This window comes from Durio zibethinus, chromosome 2 (genome assembly GCF_047325235.1).
Source record: "Durio zibethinus cultivar Kanyao isolate XHJ-2024 chromosome 2, ASM4732523v1, whole genome shotgun sequence".
In the NCBI taxonomy this organism is placed as follows: domain Eukaryota; kingdom Viridiplantae; phylum Streptophyta; class Magnoliopsida; order Malvales; family Malvaceae; genus Durio; species Durio zibethinus.
This window is the reverse complement of record NC_143163.1, coordinates 1,396,507-1,410,960: the sequence shown is the minus strand read 5'-3', so window position 1 is coordinate 1,410,960 and position 14,454 is coordinate 1,396,507. Positions and strand designations below refer to the sequence as shown.

At 34.3% G+C, this 14,454-nt stretch overlaps 3 protein-coding genes across 3 annotated transcripts; 2 read left to right on the top strand and 1 right to left on the bottom strand.

Moving 5' to 3' along the window:
• Nucleotides 1–982: 982 nt before the first annotated feature.
• LOC111308631 (squalene monooxygenase SE2-like) lies at nucleotides 983–4,031 on the top strand. The gene is made up of 8 exons (XM_022907101.2): nucleotides 983–1,327; nucleotides 1,481–1,592; nucleotides 1,680–1,854; nucleotides 2,190–2,358; nucleotides 2,545–2,763; nucleotides 2,920–3,195; nucleotides 3,327–3,605; nucleotides 3,692–4,031. Exons 1-8 carry the CDS (start codon nucleotides 1,079–1,081, stop codon nucleotides 3,800–3,802), a joined length of 1,590 nt encoding a protein of 529 aa, XP_022762836.2. The 5' UTR covers nucleotides 983–1,078; the 3' UTR covers nucleotides 3,803–4,031.
• A 3,097-nt stretch (nucleotides 4,032–7,128) lies between these two features.
• LOC111308627 (squalene monooxygenase SE1-like) lies at nucleotides 7,129–10,136 on the top strand. Its single transcript, XM_089744609.1, has 8 exons — nucleotides 7,129–7,567; nucleotides 7,786–7,897; nucleotides 8,043–8,217; nucleotides 8,321–8,489; nucleotides 8,582–8,800; nucleotides 8,985–9,260; nucleotides 9,355–9,633; nucleotides 9,743–10,136. Exons 1-8 carry the CDS (start codon nucleotides 7,328–7,330, stop codon nucleotides 9,845–9,847), a joined length of 1,575 nt encoding a protein of 524 aa, XP_089600735.1. The 5' UTR covers nucleotides 7,129–7,327; the 3' UTR covers nucleotides 9,848–10,136.
• Nucleotides 10,137–10,465: 329 nt separating this feature from the next.
• LOC111308628 (LL-diaminopimelate aminotransferase, chloroplastic-like) lies at nucleotides 10,466–14,292 on the bottom strand. Its single transcript, XM_022907096.2, has 10 exons — nucleotides 14,097–14,292; nucleotides 13,851–13,927; nucleotides 13,571–13,638; nucleotides 13,226–13,342; nucleotides 12,957–13,019; nucleotides 12,588–12,692; nucleotides 12,411–12,461; nucleotides 11,463–11,783; nucleotides 11,161–11,367; nucleotides 10,466–11,000 (listed from the first exon to the last, which is right to left on the bottom strand). Exons 1-10 carry the CDS (start codon nucleotides 14,177–14,179, stop codon nucleotides 10,707–10,709), a joined length of 1,386 nt encoding a protein of 461 aa, XP_022762831.2. The 5' UTR covers nucleotides 14,180–14,292; the 3' UTR covers nucleotides 10,466–10,706.
• Between the last annotated feature and the right edge of the window lie 162 nt (nucleotides 14,293–14,454).

Genomic DNA, 14,454 nt, shown 5'->3' with positions numbered 1-14,454 from the left:
ATTGATTGACAAAATCGAGAGTTCACCGAAAGAAATGTATAAAAATGGCAGGTTTTATATGAGTGGATGCAGTGCTTTCTTGAACGTTAGGTATATAATTAGACTGGGAATAAGACATGTTTCACATTTTGTAAGAATTATTCAAGATTAAAAGTCAGCCAAAACGAGTATTAAAATGAATCTTGTAGGTTTTATCTTTTACCTACTACTACTACCCCATGCTTCACTTTCACAAAAGAGTGCAATCTTAAAATTAAGATTTCAATATTCTAACAATAAATTCTGCTTTTATTGGTTATTCAGATTTTTTTTTTCCTAGAGAGAGCATAACCCTTACAAGAAAAAAAAAATTTAATTCGAAACCAAGAGCTTTATCTTCTCATGAAACCTCTTTAGCCACTGAATCAAGAAACAGATGACATGACATTTCGACGTCTTTTTTAATAGTTCACTATATATCATGTTCCCAAATCTCATCAAAACTCTCCTTGACCAATTAATCCAGTCTTTCTCGGAGGGCCACTCCAATTGGATCATTTGACTAGCCGGTTTAAACAATATAAATTTTTTATATTTCAAGTTTCTTGCTCTGACAGACATCACACGTATATGTAATAGATGATTATAATTTTGTATTTTATTAAGGGTTTGAGTAATTCTTTTTCCCACTTCAATTAAGATTTGAATCTTTCTTCAATAACAAGTAAGAAAATGTTGGAAAACAAAACAATTTGACCCCATATTTTTTCAGCACAGAAATTTGACCCAAAAGTTTGATCAACTCAACTGTAGTAGAATTGGTAAAGACAAAACTATGATCCTTTACCATAATCATAATCTGTACTAGAATTGGTAATAGATAGCCCACATGGTTTATTAAGAGGCGGCAGCAAGGCATACTCAAATCACACGTAAAACAGAAAACAGAACTTCCTGGAATTTACAGTACTTTAAAAGGCTGGGGGGGAGTATAAAACTAGACGAAGTCATTCAAGTAGCCACACCTCCGACCTCTTTCCTCTATTCCCTCTTGATTCTTGATCATATTCATTGTTTTCCCATTTTTCTTCTTCCTATTATGGCCTACGAGTACATAGTTGAAGTAGTGGTAGCTTTTCTAGTGGGGCTTGTTTTCTTGTACGATATTTTAGTAAGAGGATCCAACAAGACAAAATCTGCCTATTCTTCTTGTTCTTCTTCTGAAGTGTTTCCAGGGGGAAATTGTTTGAAGAGAACAGGAAATGGGGAAGTTGATAGAAGTACTACAGACATTATCATAGTTGGCGCTGGAGTTGCTGGTTCTGCTCTTGCTTATACACTTGGAAAGGTTCATATATCTCTCTCCTTTCTCCCTCTTTAAAATCCTTTTAATTTGTCTTGAAAATTTACTCTGATTTAAACATTTTTATAAAGGGTTGCCTCTATAAGTACACTACTCCTATACACTCCAATTGAAAATTTTTTTGTTTACCTGTTTCAGGACGGACGGCGAGTGCATGTGATTGAGAGAGATTTAAATGAGCCAGACAGGATTGTTGGTGAACTTTTACAACCAGGGGGATATCTTAAGTTAATTGAATTGGGTCTTGAAGGTATCTGTGCAAGAGACTTTGGTGACACTTCTTGCTCTAATCTATATTGATTTTGCAGGATTTTCACGTTGGTTTTTGCCCCTGCAGATTGTGTAGATGAGATTGATGCTCAACGAGTTTTTGGTTATGCTCTGTACAAGGATGGAAAAAATACCAGGTTGTCTTATCCCCTGGAAAATTTTCACTCTGATGTAGCTGGAAGAAGCTTTCATAATGGACGTTTCATTCAACGGATGCGCCAGAAAGCTGCTTCTCTTCCCAAGTATTTTTCTTTCCCATAATAACAACCATTTTTACTGTTTCCCTTGCTCTGTATCTTCTCATGCCTTGGTTCCACTTTTGTCCAGATTACTTTTACTTTGCTGTTTTGACCTTTTCCTCCTGTTGTTACATATATTTTAATCAATGAAGAATTGAACATTTCCTTGCATTGTTGTAATAATTGGTTGACAAACATGAAATTTGATATATTACTATTAGCATTACTTAACAATCAAACAGTAGTTTTCTTTCTTTTTTTTTTTTTTTTTACTTTTTCATGCTAGGTTTTGTTTTGACTCAGTTTTAATTCATATGCTCTTTATTTTCAATATGCAGTGTAAATCTAGAACAAGGAACAGTAACATCTCTTCTTGAAGAAAATGGGACTATCAAAGGAGTTCAGTACAAAACTAAGGGTGGTCAAGAGTTCATAGCCTATGCTCCCCTTACTATTGTATGCGATGGTTGTTTCTCAAATTTGAGACGCTCTCTTTGTGAGCCTAAGGTGAAGATTCTTATTCAAATCTTGTCAAATATCAAACACTTACTAGAGATGAAAACTTTTATAATTTGCATGAATTAGTTAGAACAAAGTGGAAATTAATGAAATTCTTATGCAATTTGGTTTCAGTTTCTCTTAATCTTATTTTTACACTTGGAGACAACATAAAGATGTTCATTCTTTATGCAGGTTGATATCCCCTCTTGTTTTGTTGGTTTGGTTCTAGAGAACTGTGAGCTTCCACATGCAAATCATGGACATGTCATATTGGCAGACCCTTCACCTATCTTGTTTTATCCTATTAGTAGCACTGAGGTTCGTTGCTTGGTTGATGTACCTGGCCAAAACGTACCTTCTGTTTCCAATGGTGAAATGGCCCATTACTTAAAAACTATGGTGGCTCCCCAGGTACTTATGTCTCTCGTTTATCATTTATATTTCTTTACATCTATTTTGATGTTAAAGGGATGGAAAACTATGGGGGTTTTGAGATACTTTGTGAATTGAACAAGATGTTGCTTGAAATGATTCCAAATACTAACCAACTGATCTTGCATATATCAGATTCCTCCTGAACTGTACACTGGCTTTATCTCCGCAATCGATGAGGGGAATATACGAACCATGCCAAATAGAAGCATGCCTGCAGCTGCGCACCCAACTCCTGGTGCACTTTTAATGGGTGATGCATTCAATATGAGACATCCTTTAACTGGAGGGGGAATGACTGTTGCACTATCTGATATTGTTGTGCTAAGGGATCTTCTAAGACCCCTGCACGATCTATATGATGCATCTGCTCTTTGCAAATATCTTGAATCCTTTTATACCTTGAGGAAGGTGAGCTTCCAATGCATTGTTGAATCTTGATGCTCCAAAAACTAAAGAATGAGGGCAAATTATCTGCTTTATTGCTTCAAAAATTATACAATTTTCTGCTTACTAGATGGTTTTGGTGTTATGATTTGCAGCCCGTGGCATCTACAATTAACACATTGGCTGGTGCCCTATACAAAGTATTTAGTGCCTCCCCTGATCCAGCAAGGAAGGAAATGCGCCAAGCATGTTTTGACTATTTGAGCCTTGGAGGCATATTCTCAAATGGACCAATATCTCTACTCTCCGGTCTAAACCCCCGCCCCATCAGCCTAATACTACATTTCTTTGCCGTGGCAATATATGGCGTTGGCCGCCTGTTACTACCATTTCCTTCACCCAAACGCATCTGGATTGGGGCTCGGTTGATTTCGGTCTGTATCTCTATTAAACATTGTCATATATACCTTGTTTCTTTTGCCATTTTTGTCTGACCTTCATAGTTTCTTTGTATTTTCAGGGTGCATCAAGCATCATCTTCCCCATTATCAAGGCTGAAGGAATTAGGCAAATGTTCTTCCCTGTAACTGTGCCAGCATATTACAGAGCTCCTCCAGCTGATTGGGATTGAGGGATACAATGAAAATTCACAATATAACAAGTTGCCATATATATTTTTTTATTACTTTCGAGTTAGGAAACAAATCAAGTGTACAATAGGAATCATGTTACTTGTTTTGACATATCATTTTACTCTTTTTTTTTTTTTTTTAACTTAGTACATTCTTAATGTAGTAAAATTTAGACAGTATTTTTAATTAAATTCAAATGTTAATTTTAATAAAATTTATTTAATAAAATTTATTTATTAAATTTTTTTAATCACAATTATAATAATAATAATTATTATTTTTAATCTCACTAAAATTAATTTTTTCCATCAACAAAGCCTAAATCTGGTTTTGCATTAAACATGCATTGAATGTGCATGGTTGCAACTGCTTCATTGGAATAAGATTTTAATACGATGATGTTAACTGCTGAAAATCAGTCCAACTGATCTAATAAATGAGTTCTTTTTTTATCAGACAAGATTAGATACCAACTGAATTGTCCTGATGCCTTAAATTCAATTGAATACTTAATAGTTTTTTTTTTTTAATTATTGTTGCAATTTTAATTGTTTTATCTATATTCTTTAAAAAAAGATTGTTGTTATTTATTAAAAGTAAATAATAAAAAATTAAATGATTAAGAGCCAAATATAATAAATTTATATCAATAATTACGTAATTTATTAATAATAAATTGAGTTATTAATTTCGATAATTCTCGTAATTTCAAGTAAAAAAAATCAAATCTACCATTACTTTTGATTGTAATGATTAGATAATTGACGGGCTATTGTGCGTCATATTCAAATCTATTGAGCTTTTATCTTCATCAACTTCCCTTAATTGCAATGAATTTCCTTCACAACAAACCATTAGATTTGCTGATGTGACACTTACCAATTTTCCAATTACCAATATTCATTTCAATTGTAAATTGTAAAGTAAAGGTAGCCTTTTGTTAAGTCAATTTACATGAACTTCCCAAAGGAATTTTTTTTCTTTCTGAAAACCCGTGTTGTTTTTGTCATGATTACCCACCAATTCAAGAGATTTCTTCTTTCACGAGTAATATAATTAATCAAAAAAATTTTTTTTTAAGAAAATAATGTCACCATTAAGGTTGACATCGAATCATATTCGAAATAAATTTTGTTTGTTTCGAATTTGATTCAATTTTATGTATTATTAAATTCGAATTTAATTTTATTTAAATTTTTTTTATTTTTTCATGTCTGAACTTATACTATATAAATCGTACTCGATTTCGATCTGACTCGAAATTAATAAAATATTATTTTTTAAATATAAATATTTAAAAATATAATTATATAAATATATATATATAAATAAAAAATAATTTTTTATATAATATCGAATCGGATCAAATTTATCTAAAATTCGAACCCGACTTGACTTTGATTGTTTCATAATATTATCCAACCCGACCGAAAACTCAAATTTAAAAAAAAAAAAAATTGACCTCATATGGTCAGATCGGGTCGGATCGAAACCCGTCGGAGATTGATTAAATTACCGACCATAGTCACCATTGCAAAAAATAGAGTATTAGTAATCTAAAAATAATGATCACTTTAAGTTATTTTTTCTCTCAACAAAAGTTTTTTTTTTTTAATTTTGAATTTTTATCTTTAACAAGTAAAATTTACTTGAAATTAGATCATTTATCACTGAATCAACACTTCGTTAGATATAATTAATCAAAATTGAAAATTACCTTCAGTTACTTTTTTTTTTGGGGGGTTCAAAGTAGTGAGAAATAGTAAAAAAAATTATTAAAATGAGTTCAAATTAGTCAAAGTCAACCTCATCTTTGTCCAAAATTGGAGTGGGTAGTTCTTGTAGTAGGATTATCATGAGACAATTAGTAAATTATATTCAAGAATAGTGAGATTCAACAAGGAGTTTTCCTGTCCCTCTTCCATTTTCTATTATCTAAAATTTCCAAGATCATGTTTGTTCCTATATATGTGTTTTCAAGATCTTGACAAAGAGTAAGTATATAAAAGTTATTTTGGAGTTAATACTAAATAAAAATATATAAAAATTTTGTAATTGGTATCAATAAATAATATATATTTTTTTCAAAGAGTAACTAATAACTTTTATTGAAAAACTTGTAAGAAATTCATTCAATTCGAACTCTTAATTTATTTAAAAATTAAAAATAAAAATTAATTTTTAATTATTGAAAACTAATTTTTTTTAAGTATTGAAATATCAAAAAAAAAAAAAAAGATCGAACTAAAATAGAACTTTAAATATATAGAATGCATAAAAATAATTGTTATTTATGTCTAAAAAGTTTAAACGAACTCAAAATATTAATTTAAATGGCACTAAATATTAATTATATTTATCTATAAATAATTAAGTTCATAAATATCATAAATTTAAAAATAATTAGATTCATATAACTAAAAAAATAATTAAATTAATATAAAAAACTGTTCATGACTGTCAGGTGAACCTCTTCATGAGATGATTATAACATAATATATAGATTTCAACCTTACGTGAAAAAACATTGTTGACTAAGTTCAAAACACTAAGCAGAAGAGTGGACATTACTTATTATCCTTCATAATTACGTAAACAAAAAAATTAAAAGTGAAGCCTATGCGATGAGGAGATAAAATGTTGGATTCTTAATTTCGTTTATAAGGTCTTAAATCCGAGCAAGTTCAATGAAAATATTAGAAATAAAGATTAATAAGTCAAATAAAGCAACTGTAAAAATGAAAAGATTGACCATTAGCACTGCCTTTCTTTGGTGGAGGCTGACTTAACACAACCTTCATTCTGCCCAAATTTCCCCAACTTCATGTCAGTACTAGTTATGCTATGATTTGTTTGCTACTTCTTGCAGTGGAGAAATTTTTTTTTTTTTGTCTATTTTCAACCCCTGTTTGGCACCCATTGTTTTGAAAACTTGATAAATTATTGACTATACTTCACATTTAAATCCTTCTTTAATTCACTGTTAGCATATAAGTTTTCTTTTAATATGACCATCTGTAATCTGTCACCCCCTCTTTGCTCCCATGGTTTTGGAAAAAACCCTGAAAATCATTGTTGCTAAACATTTTATTATGCCAATCACACCATTCCCGCATGTCACTAAACTCTTAAGGAATCAGGATCAATAATTTGGATAGCTATTCTATTGCTATTCCTTTGACCAACAAGTTTAAATTATGCCAGCTATCATGTCTTCCATTTGAGACAAATACGGATTCTTTGTTTTAGGCACTTTTAAGAATTGTTTTGAGTTAAACCATACCTCTGGTTTTTACTTTTTCAACATTGAACACTAGCACAAACGCTGGTCGACAAAGGGTCGAAAGAAGTTCAAAAAATCCCAACGCCAAGCTTTTTCTGAGCTCGATTACAATCCTATAAAAGGCAACATAACTAACAAAGTAAATCACAGCACAAACAACCATAGAGAGAATCCCAGCAAGAAAAGAAAGGCCACATTAGACACTTTTCTTCATAACAATTTTTATTGCACTGATTTGAAGATGGTTGATCAGTTTATGCTGGGAGCAGTTATAGCCTCTCTTCTGTGGTTTGTTATGTTGTACCTAATACGAAGAAAAAAGATGAGTAGAGCTTCTTCAATGGGGATTCAAGGGAATGAGTGTTTGAAGAGTTCTCTGAATGAAATGTTACGGGGGCCAGATGTAACCACAAGTACAACAGATATAGTCCTTGTTGGAGCTGGCGTTGCAGGTTCAGCCCTCACATACACTCTTGGCAAGGTAATGATTCTAGAATCTATCTTCTACTGCTGTTAATTTATTAATTAATTACCAGAAAATAAATGCTTGTGCCTCATTGACAATGCTTTCAATGTTAAGATAATGCATCCAAAATCTCATTAGCAATATTTTTGGAAATAGTGTCGTCTGTTAATTGGATCAATTAAAAGTTGTTAATAAGACATCTTATATTCTTCTTCACTCTCCAATTATTACAGGAAGGACGTCGTGTGCGTGTTATTGAAAGAGATTTATCTGAGCCTGATAGAATCGTTGGCGAACTGCTACAGCCAGGAGGCTACCTAAAGTTGATTGAGTTGGGTCATGATGGTAAGCAACAAAACTTCGGTGACCAACATGAACTTAAAAGAGTTCTATTCTTGTGAAATACCAATAGTTTCTGTTGGTGAATAACTAAAAATTTTATTTTATTTTATTTTTTGTTTTATAATTATGGTTAATCGTGTACTTGTAGATTGTGTGAAAGAGATTGATTCTCAGAAAGTGTTTGGATATGCTGTTTACAAGGATGGAAAAAAAACTAAACTGTCCTATCCATTGGAAGGCTTTGGATCCGATGTGTCTGGTAGAGGCTTCCATTGTGGACGATTCATACAAAGGATGAGAGAGAAAGCTGGTTCCCTCCCCAAGTACTATTCCTTCTCCATGCAATCATGTATACCCATCTTTCCTGTCAAAATTCATATGGAGATTTCCTTATTTGGATCATATAATTCTTAATTTTGTGTGCAGTGTAAGTTTGGAACAAGGTACTGTAACATCTTTAATTGAAGAAAAAGGAACTATCAAGGGAGTGCATTATAAAACCAATGAAGGCCAAGAGCTGGCAGCAAATGCTCCCCTCACGATTGTATGCGACGGATGTTTTTCAAATTTGCGATGCTCCCTCTGCAACCCAAAGGTAAATGTGAAATCAATCTGTCAAGATTTTATTTCTTCATATAAATATTAGTGTAGTAGGTGGATTAATCATTCTATCTATAAACCTTTCAGGTTGATATTCCCTCTTGCTTTGTTGGCCTGGTCCTGGAGAATTGCGACCTTCCATATCCCAATCATGGGCATGTTATATTGGCTGATCCTTCACCTATCTTGTTTTATCCTATCAGTGGCAATGAAATCCGCTGTTTAGTAGATGTACCTGGCCAAAAGGTCCCTTCAATTCCTAATGGTGAAATGGCTCGGTATTTGAAGAATGTGGTGGCTCCACAGGTGTCTATTGACTACTACCATTTGCTCCACGGTTAAATTTTACATTAACATTCAACCAGAGTTTTTTTATACTGAATATGATGATTTAAGAATTTACCTAAAAGTATATTTTGATGCCTGATTAATTCCTACTAATGCTTGAGAGTTGAGACTTTAAAATGATTAATTTGAACATTTCGATCAGATTCCTCCAGAGCTGTACACTGCTTTCGTATCAGCAATTGACAAAGGAAACATAAGAACAATGCATAATAGAAGCACGCCTGCTTTTCCTTATCCCACTCCTGGAGCACTTTTGATGGGGGATGCATTCAACATGCGGCACCCTTTAACTGGTGGAGGAATGACTCTGGTTTTATCTGATGTTGTTGTTTGTAGAGATCTTCTTAGACCCTTGCATGATCTCCATGATTGTTCTGTCCTCTGCCGATACCTTGAATCCTTCTACACACTGCGAAAGGTAAAATCTAAAAAGGAAAAGGCACATATTTCCCATCATATACATCAGCTACAAGCACATTAACAAGATGGTGCATCATTGCTTTTTCCTGCAGCCAGTGGCATCTACAATAAATACATTAGCTGGTGCCTTATACAAGGTGTTCTCCGCATCCGCTGACCTGGCAAGGAAAGAAATGTGCCAAGCATGTTTCGATTATTTGAGCCTTGGAGGTGTATTTTCAAATGGTCCAATAGCTCTACTGTCTGGCCTAAAGCCTCGTCCTCTGAGCTTAGTTCTTCATTTCTTTGCTTGGGCTATCTTTGGTGTTGGACGCTTGCTACTTCCATTTCCTTCACTAAAACGTGTTTGGATTGGTGCTAGATTGATTTCGGTATGTATATCTCTAGTCTCTAATTTCTTTTCTTCCTTGTAACAGAAACTAGGAATTGTTCAATCTTCTATCTAATCTGATCTGATTACCCTTTTGATCCAATTTTCAGGGCGCATCAGGCATAATTTTCCCTATACTCAAAACCGAAGGAGTCAGACAGGTTTTTTTCCCAGTGACCGTCCCAGCTTACCACAGAGCTCCTCCCATTAACTGAGATTGTCAAAGCTGGAAAATGGGATAAAATCCAAAGATATAAAGAAACAGGCTAGTCTCTGGATAATGGAGTTCCTTCATTTTGTAATTGAAAAGCTGGGGTCAATCATCAATGTAATTGCTATGTGAAAAAAGAAAAAAGAAAAAGTGAGCATTTGCAATGTGCCAATACTGTGCAACAAAATTTTCCCTCGAATTTGAAATTGTTTTTTTTTTTTTTCCATTTATTTTTATTGTTATTGTTATTTCATACAAGATGAAGCATTGCGATTAAAAACTAATATTTGTATCCAAATCGTCAATTACATTATATATTTGGTCACCCCAATACACAGAGGATGGAGGATAAATGAATCGAGATGTTTCCCGACGAGTTCCTTTTTTATCAAGAGATTCTCATGGCATAATTATCATATAAACACATGGACGGCTAACCAGCTGAATGACCTTTTTGCTTAAACAAGAAACCATATCAGGCGACATTAATGGCTATCCTGAGGCCTGACCCATAGCTATAAGCCTACAATGGCTTGTGTATAAAGTCTAGACTTGGTCTGCTTCGTTTGCTCAAAAATATGCAAATCTTGGGGTCAGCTTTGCATGACTGAGCTAATACAGGTGCTCGGAACAACCTATTCCATTAACTTATTACATAAATAAAAGCAGATTTCCGTAGATGAAAATACAAGCCAGATTTACATGACAAACGCTCCGGTTTCTAGCATTTTCTAAACATAGAATCCAAAGAGGTATCATGATAAATGTTAATCAAAGAGAAGAGAACAAGAATCATAAAAGCAGCTGGTCTTTCATCTCAGGTCCAGAACCGGGACACCCTAAACCAGTCAGATGCTCTTGATTCAATTGTAAAGCTGCTTGAATCTTCTGCAGGCTTCCAAGACATTCTCCCGGTGACCAAATGCACTGACCCTGATGAAACCTTCACCCCCAGGTCCAAAACCACTTCCAGGTGTGGTAACAATGTGAGTCTTCTCAAGTATCTCACTAAACACATCCCACGAGTTTTGGCCAGGAAAGTGAACCCACACATATGGTGCATTCTTTCCTCCATACACTTTAAAGCCAAGCGAGTTAAAGGTATCTACTATAATGTTAGTATTTTCCTTGTAGAAGCCAATCACCTCCTGCATCGCCTGCAAGGAAACGGACAGCAAAAATCAGAGTGCTGGCATTGAGAACATCAGCTGTATATGAATTTTCAGAACATAACAAACTTGGTGAAGTAAAACAAAAAGCATTGGGAAATTTCATCTCTTGCATATTTTGATAATAAAGCCAGGCAAGAACACTAACCTCAAGCCCTTCAAGTGAAAGGCAAGCCAAGCCACCAGCTTGGGCAATATTAGAAGCACCATTAAAGCAAGTGCAAACAATCCGGTTGAAGTCCTTGGCAACAGGAAATCCATCTGAAAATAGAAGCTGTTTTGGAACTACAGTCCAACCAAGACGAACTCCGGTAAACCCAGCATACTTACTAAAGGAAGATGTTTCAATTGCGACCTACAAAGGAAATTTACACATTAAACATACATTTATCCTTTACCACTCTAGATAACAAGCAGTGGTGAATGAAAAATCATTAACTCCAGAATTACCTCTTTTGCTCCGGGAATTTCAAAGATAGAGCGTGGGTTATCATCTAACATATACAAGGCATACGCAGAATCATAGACAATGATAGACCCATTATCTTTAGCAAACTGAACCAATCGAATCAATTGCTCTCTTGTTGCAGCAGCACCAGTAGGATTGTTTGGTGAACAGAAAAATATAATATCTGTTCTAGCAACAGTGGATAAATCAGGAAAGAATCCATTCTCTGGGGTACATCTCATGTACTCAATATTTGCATACTTCTCAACGTCCTTTTGAAACTGTCCAGTCTGACCCATGATAACACTGGAATCTACATAAGCCTGCATAGAATAGCAAATAATTAGAAAGACACAAGAAAGCCATTTTTTTTCTTTTGCAGCTAGGTGTTTTCCTCTTCCCCCACTCCATTATTTGTTTCTGTATTTTTCTTTTCCATTGATTTCAATCAGAAAATAACTCTGCTTTGAAACTTGCAAAACAAACCTACCAACAGAATGTGAAAGCTGGTGCTAACACCATCCAACAGTTGGGACAGTGAAAAGATGTTTGCTTTCTTACCATCTGGTAATTCAGTCATTGTTACAGACCCATGACCCAACCTAACTAGTGCCAATGTGGTCTCACCCAGACAAATAACACACCTAACCTAGTAAGCTGTCAAAACCTAAAGGCATCCAAATTAACATGTCCCAATTTTAATGGGGTAAACTGAGTGACTGGATGTTTGCAATAGAGAAGGGAGCTGGAGTAGAAAAATGAGTATTTGACAGGTCCACCTCCCTTTCAAATAAAGTAACTGAAAAATTGTTGGTTGAAGCTTCATAAAACATAGGAACAGGGCAACCCAAAATCATCGTTTCACATAAGAATATGATAAAATAGATTGAAAAAAGATTGGCATGTTAACACAATAAAGAAAAGTCCTACTTCATATAAATGAGAATTACCGGGTATGATGGGTCTTGTACTGCCATTGAAACATTAGATCCAAAAACAACCTGGCCCAAGGTGAAAACAAAACGACCGAGATTAATTCTGATAGAAAAGTTAACATACAAAGAAACAACTAATTCAAGAAAGGAAAGGCAAAGTACTTGCAAAGAAATCTCATAACTAAACCAAACCTGAAGGCGTGATATATCACATTTAGCACCATCTGAGACAAATATATCATCATCCTCAATGCCAAGTTTTCTATAAAATGTTGAAGCAAGTGCTGCTCTCAAGGCCTGCAGACATTAATATTTTAGTTGTGTTTTCAAACATAGTATTTCACATAAAAAATACAATGAAATGCTGTGTATAACATTAGTGAACTTAAAAGTTATCACAGTTCAATCCACATTGTGTCCTAGTTTATAGTTGACAAATAAGCATTAGCAATTTTTTACTGCTCCCCCCGGCTATTGGGCATCTACTAGTAATGAAATCAAACAACTTTGTTAATCAACTTCCACTATGAAATATCTATAAAGACTCAAACTACAACGTACTTTTTCACCTTGTTCAGCCCCATAACCACTGTAACCCTCCAGCGTAGACAATGCACGAGATCTCTGCCAAATAGAAAAGAATTCAAATGGATATCAGCATAATATCTTATTAATTATAATCATCCATCCATTCAAGGACTACTTGAAACATAAATGCATTTCCTACGAGGTAGAATTGAATAAAATTTGTCAATAGTAGTGAGAAATCTTGGCTGGAACCAAAGAATAGAGATTAAACCCCAAAAAGAAAAAGAACATGGGAGACTTACCTTAGCCATTGCAGAGGTAATAACTTCTGGAATAGGTTCAGTAGTATCACCAATCCCAAGGCTTATCACTTGTGCATTTGGGTACTTCAGCAAGTGGGCCGCCCTTCTTCTGGCAACCTATTTCGGAAACCATTAAGAAAAAGTACTTTCACCAGCACATAGATAAAAGTATGGCAAACAGAATGGAGCAAGTATTATCTTCTTACTAGTAGAAAAAGGGAAAAAAAAAGCATTTGTTAAAACAGGACATAAGAAACATAATTTGTATCTCGCGGGAAAAAGTTGATGAATAACACTAAATGGCAAAAAAGACAAGCATTACAAATAATTGGAAGTGCCACAAACCTCCGGAAACAGGTAACCAGCTTGAAGCTTGGCGATGTTTGCATTGCGAGAAACATTAGTTTTGTAAGCTTCAAAACAAAACAACCAGCACAGCGCCATTTAGTTATAAAATTATCTAAATTCAAAAGTTACTACTCATGAATTGTCGCTCTTAGTACAGCACCAACTCAAGGCATCAGCTTTAAAACCAAAAAAAAAAAAATTAAATACCCAAAAATGTATTACAATAATAATAGAAAAGGCTCTAATAAATAGGAAAAAATAGAAAAAGAATAAGCACCAGTCTGCTGTTCTTGAGGAGTGGCAACGCATTTAACTATATTGATGCTTTTCACTGGAACTGAAACAGTCTGGGCTCTGTTGCATTATCACCAGAAAAAAAAGAAAACCCATTAAAGCACTTCAAAAACCGTAAAAACTAGGAACCTTGTTCAATTGAAATGATAAAAAGAAGAGAAGTGGCATTTTGTTTTCCCAACAACCACACATAGCCAAGAAAATGAAAATGAAAGAAACAAAGAAGTACCTCGAATTGAAACTAATTGGAGCTAAGAAAGCAGAGGAAGATGAAGAAATCATTGAAGTTGATAGATCGCTCATCAGAGGCATTTTCAGATTTTCCTTTGTTTTTCTTTTTTTTTTTTTTTTTGGAAAAAGAAGAGCCGCTTCCTTTGATGGCTTTGTTTTGTTGAGCAGAAGATTAAAACCCTAGCATTTGGCTCGAAGTCGAACGCAATCAAAATCAATTAATATCACTTAGTTTGTGCCACGTCATGTGCGGCCCATTTCTTTGGCAATTTATTAACTGACATGTCATGCACCCAACCATACCATCCGGGTCGGTTCTTCTTCCCGATCGACAGAGCTAGGGTAAGGGTTTTCGA